Raw genomic sequence first — 27,724 nt, forward strand, 5'->3', positions numbered from 1 at the left:
TCGTTAAATGCCATGAAATTTTTTGTCTCTTCCTCGTTCGGTGCCCGAAGATATTCAGGAGCAAAGACACGGACAAACACTTTGGTAAACCAACGCACTGACTCAATTGTACTATCTTCCCCAATGCGAAGGTACTCATCGGTATATATAGTCAGCCGGAACGTCGTACGAAATTATCCGCATAGCTATCGAAATTTTCTGATATGCACTAAATTCCTTCAAGTCCGCGACATTCCTTCTTTGAGTAAAATATGGACAATTGGCCTCGCAAGCTTCAACAATTTTAACAAAGAGGGATCTGCGCATACAGTACCTTCTCCGGAAGAGTTGCGGCGGATATGTTGCATTGCCGGCGAAGTAGTCTCGCATCACCATCTCGTTGCCGAGATGGCGATTTCAAGGAATGCAAAGATGGCCGACAGTCGATCGATGCCGCCTCTTTCGGTTCTCGTCTTCGTACTTCTTCATGGCAAGGGCCATCACCAAACTCTGCTAGCGAAATGTGTGAAGCATCGTCTCAACATCCGAGTCATCCGAATCGGATGAATCCTCGAACAGAAACTTCTCGCACAGGCTCAAGTCCATCTCCGGTGATGTCTCTCTCGCCGCCGTGGATTGACGGATCCAGGTAGCAGGGGCAGCGGCGCGCGAGCAACACGATTCACCCCGCAGATTCGGCGAAAATCGCCGGCGGCTGACTGGGGGAATCAATGGCGGCGCGGCGGCGGAAGGATGTGAAGGAAGGGTGCGGGCTGAAATGTTCGTGACGCCAACCGCTTTTCTGGGATACATGGCACCGTATAGGCCAGGCGAAAACCTGTCTTTTCGCAGGTCGGGGAGGGGATTTTGCCGCGTTCCTTACAGTACGGATCGAACATGTTTGCGAGGTCTGATCTGACAGCATTTTTCACATAGATCCTTATTTTATCAGTTATATTAAGGATTGGGGTACTATACGAGGTCTGTTAGAGATGTTGTAAGAATTGCGCTCGTAGATGCTCACGGCTCACCCGTACCCAACAACAGTTCACCTGGATCAGTGTCGTTGCTATCGCTTTCTCCGGTATCCATCCACAAGGTCATGATCTGCCGTGCAAAAGAACTGATCAGTGCATCCGTATTGAGGTTAGGTTGTCCGAATTTCAGAAAAGAGACGCGCGCACCCGCGTACGGCTGTAAATGCACATTGACGATGGATCGAGTGCGTGGTGCGTGTACCTCGACGAGAAATCCCACCGCTGTGGTGCAGCAATTTATGTGAACGCGGCAAGCCGTTTTTGGACTAGAGTAGGGAAAGAGAGCCAAAATCGGAAATGTGGAATCGTGTGAGTTCTTCTCGCACAAGGCTTGTCCCTTACTAGCCTGTCAAATCGGGTGCCTCTTGAATTATCGCTCACAGCAAATTAACATGTGATTAGATGCTTATAGGGATACAGTGAATTAACATACGGTTGGCTAGTTATAGGAACAATGATATTTTCAATTCATCATGGTTCAAGTCCTTATACTCATCTTTTTTTTTTAATTTATTTCATAAGTTTCAACTATTCGTTTTTAATGAAAGGAAACATTTCACTCGACGAGGACATACCTACGTGAATTCATAAATCTGAAGATAATATGATAGTTCAGTCTTTTAAAAATATTCATAAGGTTAGATGTGCATCTGCGCATTCATATGAACGAGGGTATGTAAAGTCTTGCGTCTTTATTGTGTTAAGAAAAAATTAGGGTGCACATTTGCAACAACAATCTATGTTTGGGTACCACGCAACAGACAAGGAGTGCGTGCGACCCCGGTCTCTCTGGGTCCCACAGCTCAGTAGTTCATCAACGCCTTGTATCTTTTGCACCATGCTTAACACCGTCAGCTAATTATTAATTAAGCTCCGGTCCCATTTCGCGTGCCCTTCCGTCCAACCGCGTCTGCCGTCTGGGCTACCTGGGGAGCAAGCTAACTAAGTACTACTCCCACTCCCAACTGACGCGAGCGAACCCAGAAGATTCTGCCTTTTCAGACATGCGCTTGAGCCGGGTCGACGCCGATCGCGACTGCGACTGGCTCCAAGCTCATAACCCTCCACACGTCAAGAACGACGTGGTGTAGACGTGACGCAACCTGGCTCCTACAACTCCACATGCCTAGTATAAATAGCCAACAATCCACACGACCCAACCACACCCACAGCAAATTCCGAGCTCTTCCAAGTGAGCTCATTCCACCTCCCGCCTCGCTCCTACATCCTTTTGCACTTCGCACAGACGCACGAGCTCCCGTTGTGCAGCTCATACCTGACCAGACGCCCATGGTTTCCTCAATGAAGCAGTGCAGAGACCAGGCCGAGGTGCCCTTCGTGTCCCTCTCGCTCTCCCTCGGCGCCATGGCCGACCGCATCAGCAAGAAGCAGCGCCGCGGCGCGGACGGCGAGTTCGTCTGCAAGACGTGCAGCCGCGCCTTCCCGTCGTTCCAGGCGCTGGGCGGGCACCGGACAAGCCACCTGCGCGGCCGCCACGGGCTCGCGCTCGGCCTCGCCGCCGGGTCCGATCAGCCGGCGACCAAGAGGACCACGGACCAGAAGCAGGCGCACCAGTGCCATGTCTGCGGGCTCGAGTTCGAGATGGGGCAGGCGCTCGGCGGCCACATGCGCCGGCACCGCGAGCAGGAGGCGCCCGCCACCACGGCGCAGGCGCCGCCCGTCCTGCTCCAGCTCTTCGTCTAGCGCTGGATTGATTTCTCTCAAGTTCAATAGCTAGGCATATAGAGTATATCTGGTTCTGGTCCAGATTTACAGGTTGACCTATGTGTGCTATTTGGTTTGTACATTTGCTGCACACTAGGTTGTCTACTCTTGATCCTTGGCTCGTTTGAGCATTGTATTGGGTATATATGTACATATTTAGGACTCGTTCATTCGTTCATTACTGTTATTATCCATACTTTTTGATTCATACTTTTATTTTGTTCTACTTGAATCGACTACGAGTTCGAGTTGAGTTAATCCTATTACTGATCTCCCTAACACGGATTTTCTTTTCTTGAAAAGGAGGCAGGACGGGTCTCGGCATATGCATCAATTGACACACAAAACAATTTTTAGTATAATAAAAATCTAGGTTATATGTAAAAGTGCAAAAAGGAAAAACATTAGGCAAAAAGATTACGTATGTATGAGTCCAAAAAGTTATATGGAGTAATGACTTTGTTGCAAGAGGTGGAATTGGCGGGCTGATTGACACGAGTAGATCTACAATGTGGATGATGTGGTGATTATGTGCAATGAGAGCTCTATTGTTGTGGCACTCGATAATTGGAGCGTCGGTATTCGTCTGAGAGGCATAGTATGTGGTATGTAAAGATAACAAAGAAGAATTTATCTTGAGATGTGCTTGGGAGAGCATGACTTTGATTTAATGGTGTGCCCTGCTTAGGTCTAACGAGCCAAGCAAGGAAGAGAGTTGAATCACTCGCTGACTTGTCGCTGGTTCTTTGAAGTACAGGACATGCACAATGGTTGATAAGATAGTCTTATTTTAAAACTTGCATATAATTGAAAGATGATAAAAAAAGAGTCTACAATGAATCATCTTTTAGCCTTATCTTTTATAATTAGTTATTCTTAAAAACATGATGAGACATATTGTGCTAAGAGATCACCACTTGACTTCTCTTAAATAAGAGAAGGCAAAACTTTTTTTTTTGAGTTCTCTCTCTTTCACTTCATCATTTATCCTATGTGGATTCGCTGGTCCACTTGTCAACGCCATCATTTTGCGGGATAGAGAGAGGGACCAGGTTCAATTAATAATTCAGCAGCTACCCTTTTATAGTAACAAACATCAACAATTATGTGCTAGGGCTTTTTGCTGAGCCTCCCTTTTGTGCATCTATTCTTTTAAATCAATTGAGGTATTTGTTAGGTTTTATTGTTACTGTAATTTCAGCCACTTCAGCTGACTTGTTGTACTTTTGTTCGCACAAACGTAAAAATCAAGATAAACATAAAATCGAGAGAAATCTCCTCAGGTTGTCTAAACAGACAAACATAGTAAAAGAGAGACTAGTTCAACACGTCTCATTTCTCTCTAACAAATAGTGCACTAGCTCAGTATTTTAGTGATTTATAAAACGTCTTATGATAGTTTATTTATAGAGGAAGTAGACCAATAGGACGATGGGCGTGTTTTTTACAATTTAACTTTAATCATCAATACGACAAATAAGATTTAAGTTATGTGACTCGAAAATTATTACCAGGAAAGCCTCATTGGAGAGAAGAGAGCCAGCACCATTCCGTATGTCATGACGATAGTTCACCTAACATTTTCCTCTCTATAGAAATACAGGAGTACAGACAAGGTACGTAGCAAACTCGTATACCTGTGAAGCACGGACGTACTGACGTACGTACTGTAGCGTATTCCCCAAAAAGATACTTGTACATACGTAGCCTTGACGAGTCTGAAAGTTCCTTCTCGATCAAAAAAACATTCCATGAAAAAGAAAGATATTTTCGAACACACAAAAAAAGAAAGATCAAAGATGTTTTCCCGGGCTCTGGAACGTTCCAGGCCTTTAATATCCTCACACCCACGCTAACGCTCGCGCCGCCGGCCAACACAAACTAAATTATTCAGCGACGCCGGTTACTGGCCGGATGTGCCGCTGAATCCCGCCCACCGTCCCGGCGGCCAAGCAGCGTCGCGCCGCCACGCGTCTTGTGGCGTGACAGCTGACTCCACTCCGCACCACACGTTTCGTCTCCGGTCGGCCGCGCTACGCACGACGGAAATATCCTTCCTATCGAGCTCGGTCCAATCCATCACGTCGTGGTGGATTCCAGCGAATGGTCCACATACGTCAAAGGTAACTGGCCACACGTAAGCTCCATCCGCAGCAACACGCACGCCACCTCATCCTCGCTGCCTATATATAACTGCTGCGGCCGCCTCCCCTGCCGATCCATCCATCCATTCTTGATTCTTCCTAGTTCCTACCGAGCTCTCACACAACTTATTACAACAACGCATAAGAGTAGAGCATCGACCGAAATCCAGTAGATCATCAGGAGGAGGAGCAAATCCATCTCCATGGGAGCGGGGATGAAGCGCGCGAGGGAGGAGCAGCCAATGGTGTCGCTCGCGCTGTCCCTCACCACGGACTCCTCGGCGTCCACCACGTTGTCGGACAACTCCTCCACCGGTGCGCCTAGGAAGAGGACGCGGCGGGGGAGGGTGGTGGCCACGTCGGGGGAAGGGGACTTCGTCTGCAGGACTTGCGGGCGCGCCTTCGAGACGTTCCAGGCGCTGGGCGGGCACCGGACCAGCCACCTCCGCGGCCGCCATGGGCTGGAGCTCGGTGTCGGCGTCGCCAGGGCCATCAGGGAGCGGCAAAGGCGTGAGGACAAGCAGCAACACGATTGCCACATCTGCGGGCTGGGCTTCGAGACGGGCCAGGCGCTCGGCGGCCACATGCGCCGGCACCGCGAGGAGATGGCGCTCGACCGGTGGGTCGCGCTTTCGGATCAGGAGGCGGGGCACCAGGCCGCCGCCGCCGACCGGCTGCCGATCTTGCTCGAGCTGTTCGTCTAGCCTGCTGCTAGCTGGAGTAGATCTCAATGCTTGTTAATTCAGGACTGCTCCAGCTGTTCGTCTAGTCTGCTAGCCTTCTTAGTCCACCTTGTATAGAGTATGTTCTTGCTGGTAGCTGGTTAGAGAATGTTTTTGCAAGTTAGCTGGATGTTTGCTTTGGATCTGACATTGTTTTTAACTGATGGACTGGAGTGGAGATTTACATGCACTTGTATACATATTGCAGATAAATTCGTTTGTTCTAAATGCAATTGAGAGATTCTTGCACTCAGATTCCTCTTATGTGAATGTGCTTTCTGTTTTTTGCGGGAACTTCTATGAATCGGCTCGACCTCGGATTCATTTTCGGCCAAGAAATCCGGATTTTGGCCATCTCGGCCTCGGACGAAACATAGCTTTCAGCCGAGAAGTGGATTTTGATCAAATTTCCTCCAATTTTTGGTTAAATGTTGGTAAAAATTCTAACCAATTTTTTTGAAATAACCAAAATTTGGCCATCTCGGTGTAGGACGAAAAGAGTCCCAAACCCAAAGAAGTCCCAAACCAAAAACTCTGGTTCACCCCTATTGTATAGATGACCAGTAGAAATGACCATGCGTTGCATCGGGCAAGAAAAAAAATACAAAACCTTCTTGTTATATCATTATGCGGCATTAATTGTAATAAACATGTATAATAATGTTAAATGTTTTTTAAAAAAATATTAGGTACTGCTTACATAAAAATGGATGAATTTTTTATAATAGTTATATTTTTTGTTAAATTTTTAAATTTCTTGTAAAAGATAAATTGTTAAACATTTTTTTCAAAAGGATCTTTTTATTGTGGGGTAATAATGTTGTTTTTTTGATGGGTAATGGCATTTTTATGTAGAACATATTTCCATAAATATTTTTTGAATCATATTTTCTTATTTTTTTGCACAACTTGCTTCATGTGCCATTATGCATCATTTTTATATGGATTTTTAATAATTGTTGATGATAAGTTAAATGTTAAATTATTTTAAAAATTGATGTATGCATAAAAATTGTAATACTTTCTAGGAAGTATTGTTTTTATGAATTTTTTGCTTTTCTTTGAAAAGGAACTTTTTAAAATAATTTTTTTCTTTAACATTTTATGAATTTTGGGCTTGACCCAAACAACTCGCAGTACAATAACAATTGACGGTATTAAAAAAACATTATCGTTTGGTACAGAAAATGCAGCATCATCTCTTTCGTCTCTCCCGTTCCCATTTCATTTTTCGCATTGGCTACCTGTTTCCTCTGCATCGAGGCTACACCAAACCCGCACGGCCCGAGCGAAAAAACATCACCACACCACGAGCATTGGCTCGGCTGTCTCCTTGCCCACGAAGTCGCCGCCACTGCCGCCGCCACCACCCACGCTGGCCGCTTCCGACGACCTACGGCTCCGCGCAGCACGCTCCCGAGCTCCCCACGGTCCGCGCGTCCCTCCCCTCCGGCCAAAATCTTCGCTCCCGTCCTCTACCGCCCGCTCGGAACCACCCTGTGGCTAGGGTTTCGGGCAGTGCTGCACCGGCGCATCTCCAGCGGCCTTAGGTTAGTCCCTCCGACGCATCTCCAGCGGCCTTAGGTTAGTCCCTCCTTCCTTCTTGGCTGGGATCCGCCACCGTGCCTTACCTCTTCGTCGCCCCCCTGTTGCCTTCCTGCTGCTCTCCAACTCCCCCTCTCTCAGTTCGTCTCTCTCTGTTTTCTGCAGGAGCTCCGTGGCGTCGAGTCTCTCCGACGTTTGCTCACCAGCAGCGGACGGACCTCGCCGGCGACGTGCAGGTCATATGCCATGGTAATGAACTTCCTGCAGTTCAGTTGCGTGATTTTGCCTATATGGTATTTTCATAAATTCATAAATAAGTCAAAAGGTATTAGAATCTAGGTCTTTATTGTGAGATGCAACTAAAAGAGCTTTTACTGTAGGCTACTACAATTATTTTCTGTATTCCTCTGCTTGCCAAGTTATTAAGCGTAGAGAAACGTATGCACTAATCAGGCTAGAGAGACTTACACACTACAAAAATATTTTTCTGCTCCTACTAGTTACACCGTTGCTCTCCTCTGTGTTCATGTAACTCCACATATCTTTCTGCTTCACAAGTTATTGTGCACCTTTAGCTGTATAACTTACACACAAGGGCCGGGTGATTTCGCCACAGGCTCTAGCTAGCAGCCACAAGTCCAGGAGCAAGCAGCAAGAAGCGATAGCCACAAGTCCAGGAGCTAGCTAGCGATCCGGGTGTTTTCGCGGCCACCACAAGAGCAAGAAGCACAAGTCCAGGAGCCATTGCGCCATGGTAGGACCTCGAGCTCCTGGCCCGCTTCCATGTAACCTTCATGACCTCGCCAAGCCTCGATCTAGCTGGCCACCGACCGGATCCGCCGGATCCCACCCTCCCCGACTCGTTCCCGGCTTTCCCTTCGCGTGACATCGTCGTTCATCACCAACTTGTTGCCGCTGCTGCTCCTATTTGTCAGAGATCGAGGAGGACCTTGCTGCGTTGACCACGCCCCCGTCGTCTGTTTCCTCCCACTCGATCTGCCCACATGGACCCAACCTGTTGCCAGCCCGCGATCGAGCCGAGCAAGCTAGCCCACGCACGCACCTCACCTCGCCGCTGCACCGCCCCTCACCTCGCTGCTGCAGAGTCTGGATACAGTAGACTAAATACAGTAAAATACAGAAGAAACTCAGATCACTGTATTTGTTCCTCGCAATGGACCTCAATAACATGGTCGGAATAATCCATTTTTTCCGCTGATTTACAGCACAAGATCCTTCATTATTGACAAATGAGTTCTGCAGACCGGCTAGCACAGAATCAAAATTACTTTCTTCAGGTATACTATCGTGACCAGATAGATGTTGACGCCGCAGCAGGTGACTGCATCCATTGTTGTCCCATGGAGTCGTCTCCATGTTCAGCAAAATTTTCATTAACAGTGTGAAATTGTCTAGATTCTGGAATGGTTCCATTATCCACTTTCGGGGTAATTAAATCAGTGTTTGCATTATAAAATACCCGATGTTGCTCTGCAAAATGATTTTATCAACACAAAGAAGTTTTTTGAGATGAAAATAGGAAGTAATGAGAAAAGAAGAAATTTGTATGACATTTAGTGGACCAGATGAGTGCAGAAATCTTACCATGAATATCTGAATCGTCATTCGTGTTTGCATCATTGTCATCTGCAACACCATTCGGGAGGACATTACGGATAACATAATCTGCTGGCAGCTTTCTCCTCCCCCAACTCATACCGCTGGAACCAAGGCTATAGGCGGGGACGAACGCATCAGGGTGCTCTTCCAGGCGGCGGCGAGGAGGCTGGGGGTGACCAAGATGGAAGGAGGGACGTCGTGGGTTGTGAGCGGGCGGTAGAGGACTGGAGCGGGCAGCTGGCCGGAGGGGAGGGAGGCGAGGACCGTGGGGAGCTCGGTGGCGTGCTGCGTGGTGCCGGAGGTCGGGTGGTGGCGGCGGCAACTTTGTGGGCGAGAGGGAGAGGAGGCGATCCCGAACGAAACTTGACTACGTCTCGACATTGACAATACAATGATTCGATTGCCCGTCGGAGTTGAGGACAAGGGCGCGGATCATTGCAGAGGAACGTGGGGACAGAGTGGAACGTCGAGGCAAAGCGTGATCTTCAACTTGTTGGCGCCATCTTTTGATAGGAAGAAGAGGGAAGAGGTTCAGTTTGTTAATCAACAGCTCCCTTTTCGTAGTAGTAACAATCATCTACAATTATGGGCAACAAATTTTCGCCGAGCTTCCCATTTCCGCCTCCATTCTATGTAAATAATTAAGGTACTTATTAGCTTTTATTGTTGCCCTAACTTTAGCCACATCAATTGAATATTGTTGTATTTTTGTTCCATCAACCTGAAAAGCAACATAAACATAATATCAAGAGAAATCCGCTCAGGTTTTCTATATATACAAATATCATGAAAGAGAGACTACTTCGATACATTTCAATTTTCTCTACAAATAACACCTTTGTACTTTAGTGATCTATAAAATGTCTAATACTAGTTTATAGAGGAAGTACTTAATACGGTCAATAAGATTAAGTTATGTAACTTGAAAATTATTACCATGAAAGCCTCTTTCAAGAGAAGAGAGAGAGAGATCATTCCATATGTCGTAACGACAGTTGACCTACCATTATTTTCTCTCTATATAGAAATATGGAGTACTCCCTCAGTTCCTAAATATAAGTTTTTTTAAAAGATTTCACTAGGAGTCTATATACAGAGCAAAATGAGTGAATCTACACTTTATAGTATGCCTATATGCATCCGTATGTAATGTGGAACCTCTAGAAAGACTTATAGAAATTACACCAAGGTCCCTTGGGAACTGGCCAATTCCATCATCCTGAGGAGGCCTTGGCGTGTTGCTGCCGCTACTCAATAGCCATCGCTGCATGGGTCTGTCACTACCTAGATGATGTGGCAATTAGGAAGTCACTGTACCTAGGCCCCTGGATGACCTATACCCTTGAAGCCAGGTCATGATCGTCGGAAAGAGAATATATCTCGAAGCCGATGCACTGGATCCCACAATGATGACGAGCATCGCTGCGACGAGGATGGTGGCAAAGGACAGAACTCCATTACACAACTATCGTTCTTGCCTCAACGTCAGCACCTGGAACCACCAAACGACCGCCCCTGTAGAACGACGACCACATCAAACTTGCACTCTTCCACGCCATTTGCAAAAGCTACCAACTTGGTGGATGAGAAGACGAGGAACTTTATTTCACTTGGCGACATCGTCCACCCCCCCCCCCCCCTCCACCGCGCCACCCATCCGATCCGACCCAACAATCTAGAGGCACAACCTTCTAGAACTCATCAACGGGAGAGATCAAGGAGAACATGCATCAAGCAGGTCACCGCCTTGACGCGAGAAGAACCATAGGATCGCCTCCTTATAAAAGCAAATTTAGCAGTTCCCATGCCGCCGATAAGATTAGCGAAGAGAAGGCGACCACGACGTCGCACACTCGCACATACCCAGAACGCCTAGATCAGACCCAGATGCCCGATTCGAACCCGTCGTAGCTGCAATGTCGATGCACAGATGTCGAGCCGCACGCCTGTGCCTCACCGCATTGGCTCGTGACATGACCCCGACCACTAGGGCCGCGGCATCTTGCGTCTCAATCTCCCGGAAGCAACCAAAGGCATCGGAGAGGTTCATCCACGACCTAGATTTTTTGTGAGGAACCCCTGAAGCTAACGAACAATGCATGCTCTGCCAGATCCTCGCCACCTGAAAGATTGCCGCGAGTATACCAACGCTGGGCGTCGCTCTAGTTCCCGCGCGTCCACGAACCACCGTCATCACCCCAACAGCTCCCATAGTCACCTACCATCCGCCCCAGACTACCTTTGGTAGCTTGTCCCACCGTCCTGGTGAGGGCCGACGGTAGTGTCGACGAGGGGAGCCAGGGATGGGGGAGGAGGCTGGCGGTGCGAGGTGTTGCCTTGGGGATCGACACGGGAGGGGTCATGGGAGAGCATCACATTTGGGAACCACTCTGGATCTACATAGAGTATGGGTTTTCTGTTAAGAATGCTTATGCACTATCTATTTGTTACATTTTTGTTTTGTGAAACAATTGCTCAAACTCGTAAACTTTCAGCAAAAGCAGAAATCCTGTAAACTAATAGAAATTACACCAAGGTCCCTTGGGAACTGGCCAATTCCATCATCCTGAGGAGGCCTTGGCGTGTCGCTGCCGCTACTCAATAGCCATCGCTGCATGGGTCTGTCACTACTTAGATGATGTGGCAATTAGGAAGTCACTGTACCTAGGCCCCTGGATGACCTATACCCTTGAAGCCGGGTCATGATCGTCGGAAAGAGAATATATCTCGAAGCCGATGCACTGGATCCCATAATGATGACGAGCATCGCTGCAACGAGGATGGTGGCAAAGGACAGAACTCCATTACACAACTATCGTTCTTGCCTCAACGTCAGCACCTGGAATTTATATACGGAGTCTATATACGGAGCAAGATGAGTGAATCTACACTTTATAGTATGTCCATATGCATCCGTATGTAGTGTGGAATCTCTAGAAAGACTTATATTTAGGTACGGAGGGGGTACTTGTGAAGCACGCACTTACAGTAGTGTATACGTAATTACGTAGCCTTCACAAGTCTGAAATACCCTGCTCCGTCAAAGATATTTTCTAAGGCTCTGGAACATTCCAGACCCTTCCGATCCTCACGCTCGCGCTTGCGCTTGCGCTTGCGCCGCCGTCCAAACCAGGGTCTGGACCAAATTATTCGCTCCGGTTAGCCGCCGAATTGATCCCGCACACCGTCCGGCGACCAAGCAGCGGCGAGCCGCCACGCGTCTTGTGGCGTGACAGGTGACGCATTTCCGCACCACACGTTTCGTCTCCGGTCGGCCGCGCTATGCACGACGGAAATATCCCAGCTATCTGCCAAACTAATACTCTATCGAGCTCGATCCAATCCGTCACGTCGTGAACGTCGCGGTGGCTTCCAGCGACTGGTCCACAGACGCTAAAGGTAGGCCAACCCACACCAACTGGCCACACACGTAAGCACCATCCGCAGCAACACGCACGCCACCTCATCCTGACTGGCTGCCCAACCTATATATTCTCCCCCGCCGATCCATCCATCCATTCTTCCTCCTACCGAGCTCCCAGAGAACATACTATCAAGAGAGCATCAATCAAAGTCAGCAACAAATCCATCTCCATGGGAGCGGGCATGGTGTCGCTGGCGCTGTCCCTCAGCACGGACTCCTCGGCGTCCACCACGACGTCGGACAACTCCTCCACCGGTGCGCCGGCGACGACGGCGGCAAGGAATAAGGTGCGGCGTGGGAGAGTGGTGGCGACGTCGGGGGAGGGAGAGTTCGTGTGCAGGACGTGCGGCCGCGCCTTCGAGACGTTCCAGGCGCTGGGCGGGCACCGGACCAGCCACCTCCGCGGCCGCCATGGGCTGGAGCTCGGCGTCGGCGTCGCCAGGGCCATCAAGGAGAGGAAGCGGCAAGAGGACATGGAGCAGCACGATTGCCACATCTGCGGGCTGGGCTTCGAGACGGGCCAGGCGCTCGGCGGCCACATGCGGCGGCACCGCGAGGAGATGGCGCTCGACCGGTGGGTCGCGCTGTCGGATCAGGAGGCAGGGCACCAGGCCGCCGCGGCCGACCGGCTTCCCGTCTTGCTCGAGCTGTTCGTCTAGCCTGCTGCTAGCTGGACCTCAATGCTTGTTAATTCAGGCCTGCTCGAGCTGTTCGTATAGTCTGCTAGCCTTCTTAGTCCAGGACTTGTGTATAAATTTCTTCAGAATCATATAGGTTCATTGTTCCACCTTGTATAGAGTATGTTCTTGCTGGTTGCTGGTTAGAGAATGTTTTTGCAGGTTAGCTGGATCTTTGCTTTGGATCTGTCATTTTTTTTAACTGATGGACTGGAGTGGAGATTTTTTTTTTCTTTTTTTTTGCGATAGAAAGAGAGTTTTATTCCATAATTATAGGGTTACAATCAAGAGGCACCAACTCCTCAATACAAGGTAGGCTCCTCCCCAGCCATACGGCAGTAGTAGACTCCGTACGACTGTACAATGCCAACCGATGTGCTACCCTATTTTGCTCACGCTTTAGTTTTGATGGAACAAACTCTCGATCCTGAAGATGACGCTTGATCTCTAATACCAAGTGCCCATAAGCTGACCTGGATAAGCTATCCCCGGTCAGTGCGCCTAGTGCCGTAGATGAGTCTGACTGAACCACAATTGGCAGGGCCGAGTGCTGCAGGGCCAAGGCCATGCCCTGCATTATCGCATGTAGCTCCGCTTCCAGCGCATCGTTGCAGTTAAAGATGCATCTATACGCCGCGAAGATCACACTTCCTTCATGATCCCGAAGTATCATACCTGCTGCCGCCGACCCGTCCTCTTGCATGAATGCCCCGTCCACCGATAGCGCCGCCCAGCCCAAGGGCGGTCGTGGCCAGTGCAGACCCGTTGGAGGAGCGGGAACCTCGACGATTGCATCCCGAACGACAGGCATTTTCCCTTTGAGGATATCATCTGTAGAGAATCGACCACACAAGTTCAAGGAGTTCATATAGCTCTGAAGGAAGTCCGACGTTGCCGTTACGGGAGGATCATCCTTTTCGTGCGTAAGGCCCGATCGTAACGACCAGATCCTCCATATTAACATGATCGTGCAATCCCGCATGTGGTCATCGCAGTTAGCCAGGACATTTAATAGCCACTCCTTCCCTGAATCCTGGAGAAGCTCTTGGCTCGGAAGACGCCATACTGTTCTCATCTGATTCCATATCCTCTGCGCATGCTCACATGACACTAGAGCATGGAAGCTAGTCTTCTTTTCTCGTCCGCACACCCGACAGCTATCCCTAGTCGAGATGTGTCTATACTTCTTGCACTCATTTGTGGCGAGAGCCCCAGAGACAACCTTCCACGCCATAATTCTCATCTTAAGAGGCACTTGAGAGCTCCAAATTCGCTGCCAGATGGGCCTTCGACCTGAAGCATTATTACTTGACGAGCTTAGCTGCATTGAGAATTGAGCTTCTGTAGCTAGATGATAGACGCTACGAACGGAGAACTGTCCAGACCGCTCCGGAGCCCAAGCGATGAAATCCTGCCCGTTCCTTGGAGATGTGCAGATCATCAAGATCGCCCTAACATCCATGTCCCAAACATGCTCCCTAAGCCGTTCCAAATCCCATGCACCATGCTCATTCAGAAAATCAGTCACCCGATTGTACCGACAGTTCCCTTTAGGGGTGATCGGCCTGAAGTTGTGGCCACGAGGAATCCAAGCATCTCTCCAGGTTTTAATCATAAGACCGTTGCCGACTCGCCATATAATGCTCTTTTTCACCAGCTCAAGACCATGAACAATACCCTTCCAGACCGCCGAACTGTTAGACGAGAATACCGTGTCTAGCAAATTTCCCCTTGGATAAATTGCAGATAAATTCGTTTGTTCTAAATGCAACTGACAGATTCTTGCACTCGTATTCTTCTTATATGAATATGCTCACGTCTTTTTACAGGAACTTCTATGAATCGGCTCGAGCTGTCGTTCACCCCTGTGTTTTAATTTTCGGCCGTGAAATCCCGATTTCGACCGAATTTCGACCGTCTCGGCTTAGGGCGAATAGTACCTTTCAGCCAAAAATGGATTTTGATCAAATTTCATCCAAATTTCAGTTAAATGTTGGTCAAATTTCAGTCAAAATTTTAAAATGACTGAAATTTGACCATTTCGGTCTAGGTCGAAAAAAGTCCCAATCTGAAAACTCTGGTTCACCCCCATTTTACGTATGATAATTCCAGTACGGGGCTTCCATTTGTAAATTCCGGCAATATAAACTAGCTTCACAACTTGAGCCCGCCGGAGTTAATGACGACGAGGGCGCGGATCATTGCAGAGTGATGTGAGAACAGAGTGGAACATCGAGGCATAGGGAGCTCAAGGGAGATCTCCTTGGTTCTCTTTGTGTTGCCGTGGTAATGTGGACTTGCCTTCGAACAAAATCAAAGACGCCTAGTCTTCCGCTAGACCGGAGGCTTGATGGCGAATAAATGCAATCTCAAAAATGGCGTGTGCCATTGCCATCGCACTCCACCACCTCCATCCCGGTTTGATTCGTGTTGCTCACTTGTAACGGCCACACGGACACGGGAAGTGTGCCTGAACACCCTCAGCAATCCTCTCTTTTCTTCGCAGCATACGCGATTATCGATGACATGGCCCTACTTGTTGAGAATAATAGGTGCTCGATGGAACTTTAGATCATCTACAACAGGTTACTCAAACTTCTTCTACATGCTCAGGCAGATGGTTCGGTCCGTGACCGATCATAAAATCTTGATTCACACGTGCTGCTCAAACAGGTACTATACGCCAGGGCTGACATGCATCCCATATATCCTGTCCATATCAAGGCAGATATAAGAAGGCACGAACCTGGCCGGACGCGTCCACCGCGTCCCGTTGAGGTGCGCGACCCAACGCCCACGTCACAAACTACACTACACGGACGTCACGCTGTAGGCGTACCTAACAGCAATGGACTTGGATCGGCGTCGTCGCAATGGATCTCTCAAGAGTCTCCCCATGGTCAAGGCTTGCTTTGCAAAAGAACTACAATTCAGTTCGTATCGATGTTAGCTAATCAGAATTCTCAGCTTTTTCGGTATATATAAGTCTAACGCAAACTAACGATCGCGTGTAACTCCAATGCACGGAGAAATTCCATAGCCGTGGTGCAGCAATTTTGGTGAACGCGGCAAGACATATTTGCACCAGAGAACGGGAGCAAGAGCCAAAATTGAAAATTTGGAAACGTGCCGGCAAAAGAAAAGGAAGTGTGGAATCGTCCTCCGCGGTTTCTTGTTCTACTGGCTGATGACTGGTCGTCGACTGGCCAGTCAATTAGGTTCCAGTCAAATTAACGTTCACCGGTGCAACCACAAATACGTACCAGCGATATGTGGTGGCGTCCAACGGCACCGGATATGGATTGCGTCCGCGTCCCACCGCGCACCAACTTGTACAACTTGTAATGTACTTCCTCCGTTCCAAAATATAAGACCTTTTAAAGATTTCACTAGAAGACTACATACGGAGCAAAATGAATGAATCTATACTCTAAAATATGTCTATGTACATCCGTATGTAGTTTATAGTGCAATCTTTAAAAGGTCTTATATTTAGGAACGAAGGGAGTACGTAACTTGTGCAGTATGCTTTGCTTAACATAGTGAACTAATTAATGAAGGTTCCGTTCATTTCGTGGGAACTTCCGTCCAACCGCGTTAGGCGAGTACATGGGAGCTAGCTAAGAATATCTACAACCGTACGCCTCAAAAGATCCATCATACGCTTGTATAACTGATTGATCTTGTAACGCTTTTGCTGGTTAGCGTTCCTGTTCTTTGCTGAAGTATCTGCATTGTATTGGTCTACTTTTTTCTAGCCAGCTATAGATTTACGTGCTTGTATTGACAAGGACAATTTTTATTGTGCTAAATGCAATTAACAAAACCTTGTCCTCAGACTGTTGATCTATGAATATGTTGTTGTTCACTCCATTGATTAGTACATGTTCCAGTGTGTTGCAATGTATCAATCCAAATATCACTCATCCTCCACACGGTCCTCCAGCGGTCCCTCGTGATGGCGGTGACGGATGCGTGGTGGCTCCGCAGCAAGAACGTCAAAGTTCTCTGGCTTGTCATGAGCAGTCGGAACACGAGGCAACGGCGAAGGCGTCGGGCAAGGTGCATGACCGCATGGTCTGGAGAATGACCAACAATATCTCCGTTCGACGACGATTAAGACCTCACCGACGTCTTCGGTCGAAGGCAAACTCCTACACGGAGAGGTAGAGCCGTACCTATGCAAAGGGAAGGAACCGGCGAGGAAATGATGATTTCCTCTGCCCTTCTCCATCTCTGCATAATATGTAATTTTTAGTACTGTCCGACGATGAACACTTGTTCTTTTGATTGTACGATGACTACTAGTATGTGAATTACGTGCTTTGATTGCTACTGTGTAGTTCATGTTTTACATTGCATGAGTTTGGGGGTTCGGATGTGAAGAAACATTTGCGGTGACAGCAAATTAAGGGGTGCCCAGCTAGTCACGGTGCGGGAACGCTCCAGACGCGTCCTCAGACATTAGAGGGGCTAGATAAGCTACTCGCAGTTGTAGATGTTCTAATGAGCGCACAGGAGAGTAATAACGACGTGAAAAGGAGAGAGATGTACGTCATAAGCTCTAGAACATGGACGTCACGCCAATAGCAATTGACTTGGATCGGGGTCGTTGTATGGATTTCTTGAGAGTCTCCGCGTGGTCATGGTTTGCCGTGCAAAATAACTAACCTAGCCCGTATTGCTGTTAGCTCGTCAGAATATGTAGTAATTTCCGTGAAAAACAAGCACATGCACACGCGTACGATTGTACTACATGAACACTGACGATCGTTCGAGTCGCGTGGCGCATGTGCCAGCACGGAGAAATGCCATAGCTGCATGTACGCGCTGCAGTAATTCAGGCGGACGCGGCATTTGGATCCAACGTCCAACTCTTGAAACCCAAAACGATCCTTGCCACCTGCCAACATAAAAGGGATTAGAGGACGCACCACCATGACGGTGCACGGTTTCTTCTCTCATGATTAACCTTGGCTTCAATACTCACTTTTTTTTGTCTAACATGAATGACTTGATCGGCATGAAAACAAAAACGTCGATACGAGAAAGTTGACGACATCTTTGAGAAGGAAGGAGGTTTTTTCTTTTTTTTTAAAGAAGGCATAGCCTCGATCTCTACATCGAAAGATGCATGCGGTCATATATTAAAAACGATACCAAGTCTCAAAATAGTACACAGAAGTCTTAACAAAAATAAAAAGATACACGACGTCTGACACGTCACAACTGAAGGTGAACATAGGCCTAGACGACTAACCATCTTTTTTTTGAAAAGGAGATGACTAACCATCTATCCTATTAATATGTCGCCATTCAAACCGGTTGAAGATACCCTTGGCTACCATCTTTCATCGGACACACCCAGTAACCATAGGCTCTCTGACTTTCACAGGAGTGAGTAAGGACCACGTGCGGATCAAGGCAGTAGCCTGAAAATGACCTGCAAAAAGTGAATATGTCGTTGTTTGTTAAATACTAAGTCATTTCTAAAATTCCATGTAGCCCATAAAAGTGCACATGATCCTACACGGATAAGTTTAGCAGTTTTAACATCGATCCCCTTTAACCATCGAAGGAGGGTGGCAGAGGGACATTTTAGATGTTCTATTTTTTAATGATATAATTTTTATGTTAAACAATATATTTTATATAAATCAAATTGACGATCTAGATACACGTGCATGTCTTCTAAACTGTGATGGAGGGAGTATTATTTATGTAGTGTTTTCACAAACAGAAACACGAGTTCAGATTTTTATTTTTGCATGCTGCGAACTTTTTATGGCTCTGCCCATGCTCATGCGTATGGAGCTCTATTCCTGGCTCCGTCTCTGATTCCCGGTAGATTTATTTTCCTTTGTACTCTCTGAACCTTGTAAAATTTTGCCGAATCCAATTTATGGGGCTATATTATATAAAACAGGGTGTACCCTAAGATTTTCGTCTAAAAAATAATGCCATGCCTGACGGAGTGTGGATGCAAGGTTGGGTGCACCACTTGATGCAGAAGTCAGGGGCAATTCTTTTTTTAATAGAAAAATTGAGCGTGGATACGAGAAAGTTGACGACATCTTTGAGAAGGAAGGAGGGTGGCAGAGGGACACTAATGAGACTATATATTAAGAGAGTAATGACGCGAAAGGGAGATAAAATTATGTCATAAGCTCTAGAGCACCGACGTCACTGCCCAGCCGTACCACCAACAGCAATTGACTTGAATCGGCGTCGTCGCTATCTGTTTCTGCAGTCTCGATCTACATGCTTATGTCTTGCCGTGCAAAATAACTAATTTAGCGCGTATTGCAGTTGGCTAGTCAGAACTTGTAGTCATTTGCGTGAAAAACAAGCACATGCACACATGTATACGAGTCCAATGCATGCACACCTATGATCCGTTCGAGCGCGTGGCGCATGTGCAGCCACGGAGAAATTCCATAGCTGCATGCATGTGATGCAGTAACTCAGGCAGACGCGGCAAGCCATTTCTGGAGCGGAGAACAGATTAAAGCAGGAGCCAAAACTGGAAATACGGAACCGTCCCGGCAAAAGACGAGAAGGGAATGTGGAATCGTATGTATGCGTGCTCTCGTTCTTCTCGCCAAAGAATCGTCGTCAAATCATGGTTGAACAACAAAACACCCAACTACGTACGTACAAGTACAACGGACATGGACTTCCTGCTAAACCGTCCACATGCACGTAACCGCGTGACGGGCTACCTGGGACGACCGGGAGCAAAGCTGAGCAATTACTCCAAGCTGACGCGATCGAGCAGAGGAGAAGGTTCTATATATCTTTCCAGACCTGCGCTTTAGCTAGGTCGCCGTCGATCGCGACGGACTCCAAGTCGTGCCTCCGCAGTCGTCAAGCCAGACATGGTCTACAAGCGATGTACCTGGTGGCTACTACTAGTACCAGCCAGTACCCAGCACTATAAAAGGCCAACCATGCACGATCCCAGACACATCCACAGCCAACTCCGAGCTCTAACGACTGACTGAATCCGCGCAGAACTACGAACTCTTGTGACTCATACCCGACTAGCCGCGATATGGTTTCGTCAATGAAGCAGTACAGGGATGATGCCGATGCGCCCTCGTCCGTCTCCCTCTCGCTCTCCCTCGGCGCCGTGGCCGACCGCATCAGCAAGAAGATGAGGCGCGGCGGCGCAGACGGCGAGTTCGTGTGCAAGACATGCGGCCGGTCGTTCAGCTCGTTTCAGGCGCTGGGCGGGCACCGGACAAGCCACCTGCGTGGCCGCCATGGACTTGCCCTCGGCCTCGCCGCGGGGTCAGAACAGGTGAGCAGGAAGAGCAGGGACCAGAAGCAGGTGCACCGGTGCCATGTCTGCGGGCTCGAGTTCGAGATGGGTCAGGCCTTAGGAGGCCACATGCGCCGGCACCGCGAGCAGGAGGCCACCACCACGGCGCAGGCGCAGCCAGTTCTGCTCCAGCTCTTCTTCTAGCGCTAGCTCCATTGGTTTCTCTCTAGTCCGATATGGATAGACTGCCTGCTGTGTAGTTCTGCTGGTGTTGATCGATGGTTCGTTCCTTCACTTTGACGAACATGTACATATGTCTCATTGATTCCTTCGTTATTTCGGTCCAGTTTAGTTCCCTACAAGTTGAGCCTATCAATATCCTGATAAATAACTCTCGGAAGAAGAATTCCAAGTGGAATACTTTTTGTTTCGGAATAGGTCGTTGAACAAATCCCTTGCTACCCTCTCCAAATGGCTGCATCCCTAATCCCTTGCTACTTCTCCGGCGGGTGCAGCGGTTGCCGGTCTTTTTCTTTTATTTTTCGTTTGAGTTTCTTGTGATGTGGCCCCGGCAAGCTGCATGTATCGGTTGGTTTCTTTGTAATACAAAGTGGGGGGAAAACCCTTTTTTCATCAGTTGCTACTTGCTACCATCTCCTAATGGCTGCATCCCTAATCCCTTGCTAGTTGCTACTTGCTACCATCTCCAAGTGGCTACACTAGAGGAAAGAAACTCCCGGCGCAATTCTTCAGAACCTTCTACTCTTCAATGGATCACATAGTATGGAAAGCTTAGGCTCCGTCCAAGGGGAAGTTTTTCGCCTGGCTTACCATCCAGGATCGGATTTGGACGGGTGATCGCCTAGCACGCCGGGGATGGCCGAATTGCCATCTTTGCCCCCACTCCAAACGGGAACATGAGTCTGGGCCACACATCTTTGTCAAGTGTCGTTTCAAAACATCGATAACCTTGACACTTCAACATCGCACCTTCAGGATCCCATTAAGGATTGGTGAGTGAGCCAATTGACTTCGACAACTCCCAACAGGAAAGTCATCGCATCTCTCACCATGCTCATTGGATAGACCATTTGGAACGAGAGGAATGTCCTGTGCTTTCGCAACAAGAGCATGACACCCCCAATTCTGCTAAACAATATCAAGAGTGAAGCCCTCACTTGGGTCACCACCGGGGCTAAGAAACCGGGTACTATAATGTCGGGAGACTAACACCACTTTGTACTTGTTGGCTCGTGTATTTGAAAACTCTATTTATTCTCCCTTAATTAATGTAGAACATGATCAAATATTTTGCCTTGGTTTCAAAAAAAAAAAGCACAACATGATCAAATGTGTATGCTTTATGTCCTACACCCCTTCTTCATCGGCACGGATGGTCAATCCCACACCCAAACCCACACCCGAACAATCAACTGCCGCCCAGCCTCACACCACGATGTTGCGGCCACCCGCGTCGTCGCCACCCTTGTTATTGATGAGTCTTCGATCACAGTGTTCTCTTCTCCAGTTCGATGTTGCCTCTTCTCTCCTCTCATCTCATATCTAAAATTGGTTAATCCAACTTTTGTTTGTAGGCAACTAAGGATTAGAGCATTCAAACAAATTAAATATGTTCTACTTATTTTGTGGCAATATTTGAAATTGTAGTTTTCTCCAAATGTCAATTCTATATATATTTGACCATGTTTAGGAAAATACACGTTTTTGATTGATATAACAAAAATTCATGCTAATATATAATATATTGAATATCATTCTATATATAAATATGAAAATATAAATTTGATGAATTTAGTGTGAATAATTTGGTGTAGTTATCATTTGTATTTATCTATGGACCTAAGTCAAACTTAAATAAATATGACTTAGAATAAAATAAATTTTTTTGGAACTGATCAAAGGAGTGCATAAGATAAAACACGACCAAAAATTCTGGCACACGGATATTCCAACATCCTAAGACACGACATGAGCGTGGGTAGGGAGGAATGAGGAAGAAAATGACAAGACGAAGGCGGGAAGGCCTCGACGACAAGGAGGCAACAGTGACAACACCGAGGATGCCTAGGAGGTGATGGGTAAGACACTCTCCTAGACTAGATAAGCGCATGATGATGCGCGATGGCTCCTAGAGTTGGGTTCGGTGCGAATATGAAGAACTTGACGCCAGCTTTGAGGAGAAGTGGCAAGGGTAGAGTGATACCAACGAGAGCATGACCATCACTCCAGCATGGACGAGTGGCCCCGTGTATTCATGTAGGCTTGGATACCAAGTGAAGGCAAAGGTATAGCTCCGAAAATGTCAGGTGTATCCAGTATCGTGCATTTGCAGAGCTCGGTGCTTTGGGACGAAATGGTGAAGTTATCAAAATGATGAGAGAGGAAATGAGAAAAGAATGGAGAGAGAAACCCCTGTACTACGACAGTGAATGATTGAAGAAGAAAGCATGTAGGGGGGAGATGTGGTTCGGGCCATCTTCAAAATGATGCTACTGCAGTCTACATTAGACATTCATCAATCTACCAGAAGGGTTGAGCACAGTTCACTGCACCGTTGGTGTTGTTAAAATTTCATATTTTTTGTTTATTATTTAGTTTGGCACGTGGAAAAATGGTGTGTATTTTATTTTGGTGGGCTTTCTTTGTGTGATTTTGTGATGTCTGTTAATCAGCTCATAATTATTATTATTTTCTGTTGGGGGGGGGGGGGGGGGGGAGGTTATCTTATTAGGCTGGTTGTTGCTAATTAATTGTAGGAATCGTCGAGCCGGTTAAAATTATGAATCCAATTCAAATTTTAACACATTAACTAAATGTGAAGAGTCTAAAATTAGAAAGCATGGTGTATTATAGATGATTCGGTTGTTTCACGTCAGTTAATCATATGAATGGCACATAGCTCATACATGAGACAATCGGCAGTAATGACGTGGAAGGGACGGAGAAATATGTCATTAGCTCTAGAACACTGACGTCACGCACTAGCTATGCCCAGAGATAATTGATTTGGATCGGCGTCGTCACTATCGATCTCTCGAGTCTACACATGGTCGTGTATTGCCCTGCAAAAGAGCTAGTCAGTCTGTACCGTTGTTTGTCATAATTTATACAGTAGTCATTTCCGTGCAAAACAAGCACATGCACACGCGTACGAGCGTAATGCGCAGTGAAGAATCTTCGAGTGCGTGGAGCATGATGGGCGACCACCGAGAAATTCCATAGCCGCATGTCGTGCAGCAATTTAGGTGAACGCGGCAACCCATTTTTCGAGTAGAGAACAGGGGCATGCCTCCAATTTTTTTTCTGTATCCGTCTGCGGACACGAGGACGATCAGCCCAGGAACATAGATGCGGAAGACTGTCATCCGATACTATCCGCATACAACCAAATATTTTACGAACCAATAGGACAGCATTGGTTGAAACACGACGAATTTCATATAAACCGGATAAAAACATATATATTTCAAACATATTTTAACTAAACAGGTAAAATTATATGCACGTCGGACCGCGGGGAGCTACATCCGTACAACGCTGATACACTATATATACTAGTGTACGTCTGGCCACGACGGATCTCTTGGTCTTCCCATGTCCGAGAGCCCGATTATCAGACTGTCGGGATCTCCGGAGACACATTCCTCTCCCTTTCCCTATCTCTGACTGCGACGCTTGCCAGAGTGACAAAGAAGATGCTTCATCCGGAGGGGAAGGGTTGTATTCGCTTCCGTGAAGCGCAAATCCTTGCTTTTCTTGGGGGCTACGGGTGAACAATGGCGTGCGTTAGAGGATTGGACACTTGTTTTGGACGTTGGCGACTCACATGTGGTGACCTTCTTGGGACCAAAGCGGCGACGGCCTCCCGTGTTTTAATTTTCCTTGTCGTCGTTGGTGGCCGCGAACGCCCTGGCCAGTGACTCGTCCAGTTTCGTGTAGCCAACTTCTTCTTTCATTGATTAGGCGCGATTTTGACAACGTTGATAACCGATGGCACGATGTTTAACATTGCCCCCTCGTGAACGGACGTGTGGCAGGAGAAGGTTTCTCGGCTTTGATGTGAGTTTAATGAAGGCGTTTGACTGCGATGAGGAGTCGTATTCAGTCGGACATGCAAAGGGCAGCGCCCACGACCGGCACGCCGCTTCAATGGCGGATGCAGCGAGAGATCTTGTCCGGTATGAGTAGTCTTCAACATAGAGCGGTACAATCTACAACAGCATAAATGCGCGCAACTCGTGCCGGTTAAGAACGGGCACGAGCAAGGGAGGAGGGGATTTGATGGCCAGGGTGATGAGATGCGGGCTTGGGTGCTGTCCGGACACGTGCAAAGCCTCCCCCATCACACATTTGTCTTCGATTTGTGAAAGAAAGTACGTCCGGACCACTTACAGATCGATACAAACCTGTGTTGTATGAATTTCACAATCTAGACAGCACAATTCAAACGGATGAGGATGATGATTTACGAGTCGTCGTTGGAGATGGCGTAGAGCCCAAACTTGAAATCGGCCCGAGAAAAGTAAGGAATGTGGAACACCATGCGGTTTCTCCTTCTTAAAATCATCGTTGACTGACCATTCAAAAATCGGTGCCTGTCAAATTAACGTTCACCGGTGCAACAAATGACCCCAACCTCCGGTGATACCTGGGTACCACAGCACAGCAAAGCTCCCTTCACTGTCCTTAACATCGTGAGCTTGCTAATTGAGATTCCGTCCCATTTCGCGGTCTCCTCCGTCCACTAGCATTTAATCTCGTCAGGGGCGACTGCCTAGGAAGCAAGCAAGCAATTACGTACTCCAAGCTGATGCGAGCAAGCAATTACGGACTCCAAGTCGTGCCTGCGCAGGCGTCAAGGCTCATGCCAGACATGGTCTACAAGCGATGTACCTGGTGGCTACTTCTACCAGCCAGCAGCCACCGCTGGCACTATAAAAAGGCCAACCCTGCACGATCCGAGACACATCCACAGCCAATTCCGAGCTCTTCCGACTGACTGAATCCATATCTCATCTCCTACTCCGTCGTTCCGCGCGCACAGAACTACGAACTCTTGCATGTTGAGCTCATCCGACTAGCAGCGATGGTTTCGTCAACGAAGCACTACATAGATCAGGCCGTCGCGTCCTCGTCGTCCCTCTCCATCTCGCTCGCCCTCGGCGCCGGCCGCAGCAAGGAGATGTGCCGCGGCGCCGATGGCGAGTTCGTATGCAAGACCTGCAGCCGTTGGGCGGGCACCGGACAAGCCACCTGCGCGGCCGCCATGGGCTTGCGCTAGGCCTCGCTGCAGGTTCCGAACCGGACCACCAAGAAGACCGCGGACCAGAAGCAGGCGCACCAGTGCCGCGTCTGCGGGCTCGAGTTCAACATGGGGCAGGCGCTCGGCGGTCACATGCGCCGGCGTCGCGAGCAGGAGTTGGCTACCACGGCGCAGGCGCAGCCAGTTCTGCTCCAGCTCTTCGTTTAGCCTTTAGCGCAAGCTCCAATGGTTTCTCTGTAGTCTGATATGGACTATGGATAGACATCCTGTATAGGTTCACTGGTTCACTTGTGCGCAATTGGACTTTGTACATTTGCTGGTTGCTGCACACTAGTCTCTACTGTTATAAGGGATCTGCCGTCGTCGTGATGGTTCAATCTTTTAACGCTAGCTATCCTCCCACCCACATCCTTCCACTGATTTTTTTTTCAACCCTTTAAAAATCAATTGGTTTAATAAAAAAAAGTACAATAAAAAGCCCCTCTACCTCTCGTTCGACCACGCCTCTTATCCCTCGCACGACCTCCTCGCTTCCACCGATTTTTTGTGACCCAACCTCTTCGTTGCCGGTTTGTTTCTCAGCTCATCCTATGTGCACAAAAGAGAACCAAAAAACCAATGAAAACCTACCCACGTACGTCATCACTTGCCTAATCTCTGATCGTGCGGGTCTCTTCCTTCGGGTTTCCATCGCCGCCGTGGCACACTCTCCCGATCTCCCATCGCCACCGCGCACCCCTATCACTCTCCCAAGCCACCGTGCAGCGTCCTTGATCCTCCCCTCTACGCGTCACCGTTGCACGGTCTCCATCATAGTCGCGCCGATCGTGGCCCTTTCCAGGCGAATAGGATGGCGGTGGCACTCTTCTTTGGATCCGGTTAACTGCAGGTGGTGGAGGGCACTCTTCTTCCTCTCAGAGCGGTTGACTATCGGGCTGCTCCGGTCGCGCCACATCGCCGTCTTTAGGCGTGCGCCCATGCCATGCGGCAGGCCAGATGGAGCGAGCGCCGCCGCGCCTCGCGTTGGAGGTCGCGGTTGTGCCTCAGCCATGCTCCGCTCTGGGAGTCGCCTCCGCTGCCGGAGGGTCTTGCGCCGTTGCGCTATGAGCGGCCGTGGCGTGTGGAGATGGGCGGCCACGGGCGCGGCGTGGCCGTGCGGCAGCCGGGCGGCTACGGACTCCACGGCCACTGGCATGGCGCTGGGCACGGCCGGACGGCCACGGTCCTGCGTGACCAAGGTCAGGCGCGGCCACGGACACGCGCGGGCGACGAGGCCATGGCGCCAGCACGGACTGGCGCAATCACGACCAGCGGCCGGAGCGGCTGCTCGACGGCGAGCGCCCGTGCGCGATGAAGGCGACGCCAGAGCGCCTGTTCTTCTCAGATGTCGAGCTTGCTGGATGGAGCGCTCAAACTGCTTGCTGGCTGTTGGTCGTCCATACCGTGGATTCGAACCGAGGCTGCTGCCTTCAGTCTTGGATATGAGACCGCATCATGGACAACCTCATTCACCGTTTGAGGTTAGTGCCCAATAGGAAAAGTAATGATAATAGAATAGCATCACCTGATGATTTAGTAATTAAGATCAATAAGTTTGATCGGTAGGCTTCATAGATGAACTAGAGAACCAAAACGCTGGTTGTTCGTGACTTGATTTTGGCGATTTGTGCTTCTGGTTCTCCCATTGATCCATCTTTGATCTGCTCTTTTACTTCCTGTGAAGAAAACCACAGGAAGAGTGTCGAGAGAGTCTCGGCGTCGGCAGTGTGGCCGCCTCAGGCTGGTGCAGGAGGTCGGGGCTGCGGGGTCACCCGACGACTGGAGACATGCGCCGACGTGCCATCATCAGTGTACGAGGTCCCCCGGAGCCCCGAATGTCATCGTACGGCAGCAGCAATCTCACCATCTCCCTGTTCCATCCGTATTCATATGAAATTTTTTAACTGACTGTTTATGGAGTTGATATAGGATGGTTTGTTGTCAGAGATCAGGTCGCTACTGGATTCAAGTCTGCACTCTTCTCCCCACGTTTTTCTTCCCCCACACATACTGAACCACAAGGAGAGCAAAACGAGGAGGCGAAGTACCAGCGAAGGCGACGAGAACGGCGTTGCAGGTGAGTTCATGTTCCGCCCGTGAAGCCATGTCTCTCTTTTTCCCCATGTCCAGCGCATATAGACCCACCTGTACAAATTCCACTCTCTCTTTTTTTACGTTGAGTAGAAATTTCTCTCTTCTTTTCCATGCTTAGTTGCACATTACTCTGGCACTTTTGGTCCCTTCTGATGTCATAGCATTCTGTG

General features: G+C 48.5%; 4 protein-coding genes and 1 pseudogene across 4 annotated transcripts; all 5 read left to right on the forward strand.

Moving 5' to 3' along the window:
* Positions 1-2,141: 2,141 nt before the first annotated feature.
* On the forward strand, positions 2,142-2,973 carry LOC123399231 (zinc finger protein ZAT8-like). Its single transcript, XM_045093658.1, has one exon. It carries the CDS (start codon positions 2,307-2,309, stop codon positions 2,718-2,720), a length of 414 nt encoding a protein of 137 aa, XP_044949593.1. The 5' UTR covers positions 2,142-2,306; the 3' UTR covers positions 2,721-2,973.
* A 1,968-nt stretch (positions 2,974-4,941) lies between these two features.
* LOC123453030 (zinc finger protein ZAT18-like) lies at positions 4,942-5,860 on the forward strand. Its single transcript, XM_045129791.1, has one exon. The coding sequence runs from the start codon at positions 5,089-5,091 to the stop codon at positions 5,587-5,589; it is 501 nt and encodes a 166-aa protein (XP_044985726.1). The 5' UTR covers positions 4,942-5,088; the 3' UTR covers positions 5,590-5,860.
* A 6,435-nt stretch (positions 5,861-12,295) lies between these two features.
* Positions 12,296-13,275, forward strand: LOC123453031 (zinc finger protein ZAT18-like). Its single transcript, XM_045129792.1, has one exon. It carries the CDS (start codon positions 12,367-12,369, stop codon positions 12,853-12,855), a length of 489 nt encoding a protein of 162 aa, XP_044985727.1. The 5' UTR covers positions 12,296-12,366; the 3' UTR covers positions 12,856-13,275.
* Positions 13,276-19,854: 6,579 nt separating this feature from the next.
* Positions 19,855-20,538, forward strand: LOC123453032 (zinc finger protein ZAT8-like). The gene has a single exon (XM_045129793.1). It carries the CDS (start codon positions 19,928-19,930, stop codon positions 20,339-20,341), a length of 414 nt encoding a protein of 137 aa, XP_044985728.1. The 5' UTR covers positions 19,855-19,927; the 3' UTR covers positions 20,342-20,538.
* Positions 20,539-25,113: 4,575 nt separating this feature from the next.
* On the forward strand, positions 25,114-25,795 carry LOC123399232 (annotated as a pseudogene).
* Positions 25,796-27,724: the final 1,929 nt, after the last annotated feature.

This window comes from Hordeum vulgare, chromosome 5H, assembly GCF_904849725.1.
Source record: "Hordeum vulgare subsp. vulgare chromosome 5H, MorexV3_pseudomolecules_assembly, whole genome shotgun sequence".
Taxonomy (NCBI): domain Eukaryota; kingdom Viridiplantae; phylum Streptophyta; class Magnoliopsida; order Poales; family Poaceae; genus Hordeum; species Hordeum vulgare.

Bases quoted from the DNA above. Each gene is read 5' to 3' on its own strand.
- LOC123399231 (XM_045093658.1), top strand. From the start codon at position 2,307: ATGGTTTCCTCAATGAAGCAGTGCAGAGACCAGGCCGAGGTGCCCTTC.
- LOC123453030 (XM_045129791.1), top strand. From the start codon at position 5,089: ATGGGAGCGGGGATGAAGCGCGCGAGGGAGGAGCAGCCAATGGTGTCG.
- LOC123453031 (XM_045129792.1), top strand. From the start codon at position 12,367: ATGGGAGCGGGCATGGTGTCGCTGGCGCTGTCCCTCAGCACGGACTCC.
- LOC123453032 (XM_045129793.1), top strand. From the start codon at position 19,928: ATGGTTTCGTCAATGAAGCAGTACAGGGATGATGCCGATGCGCCCTCG.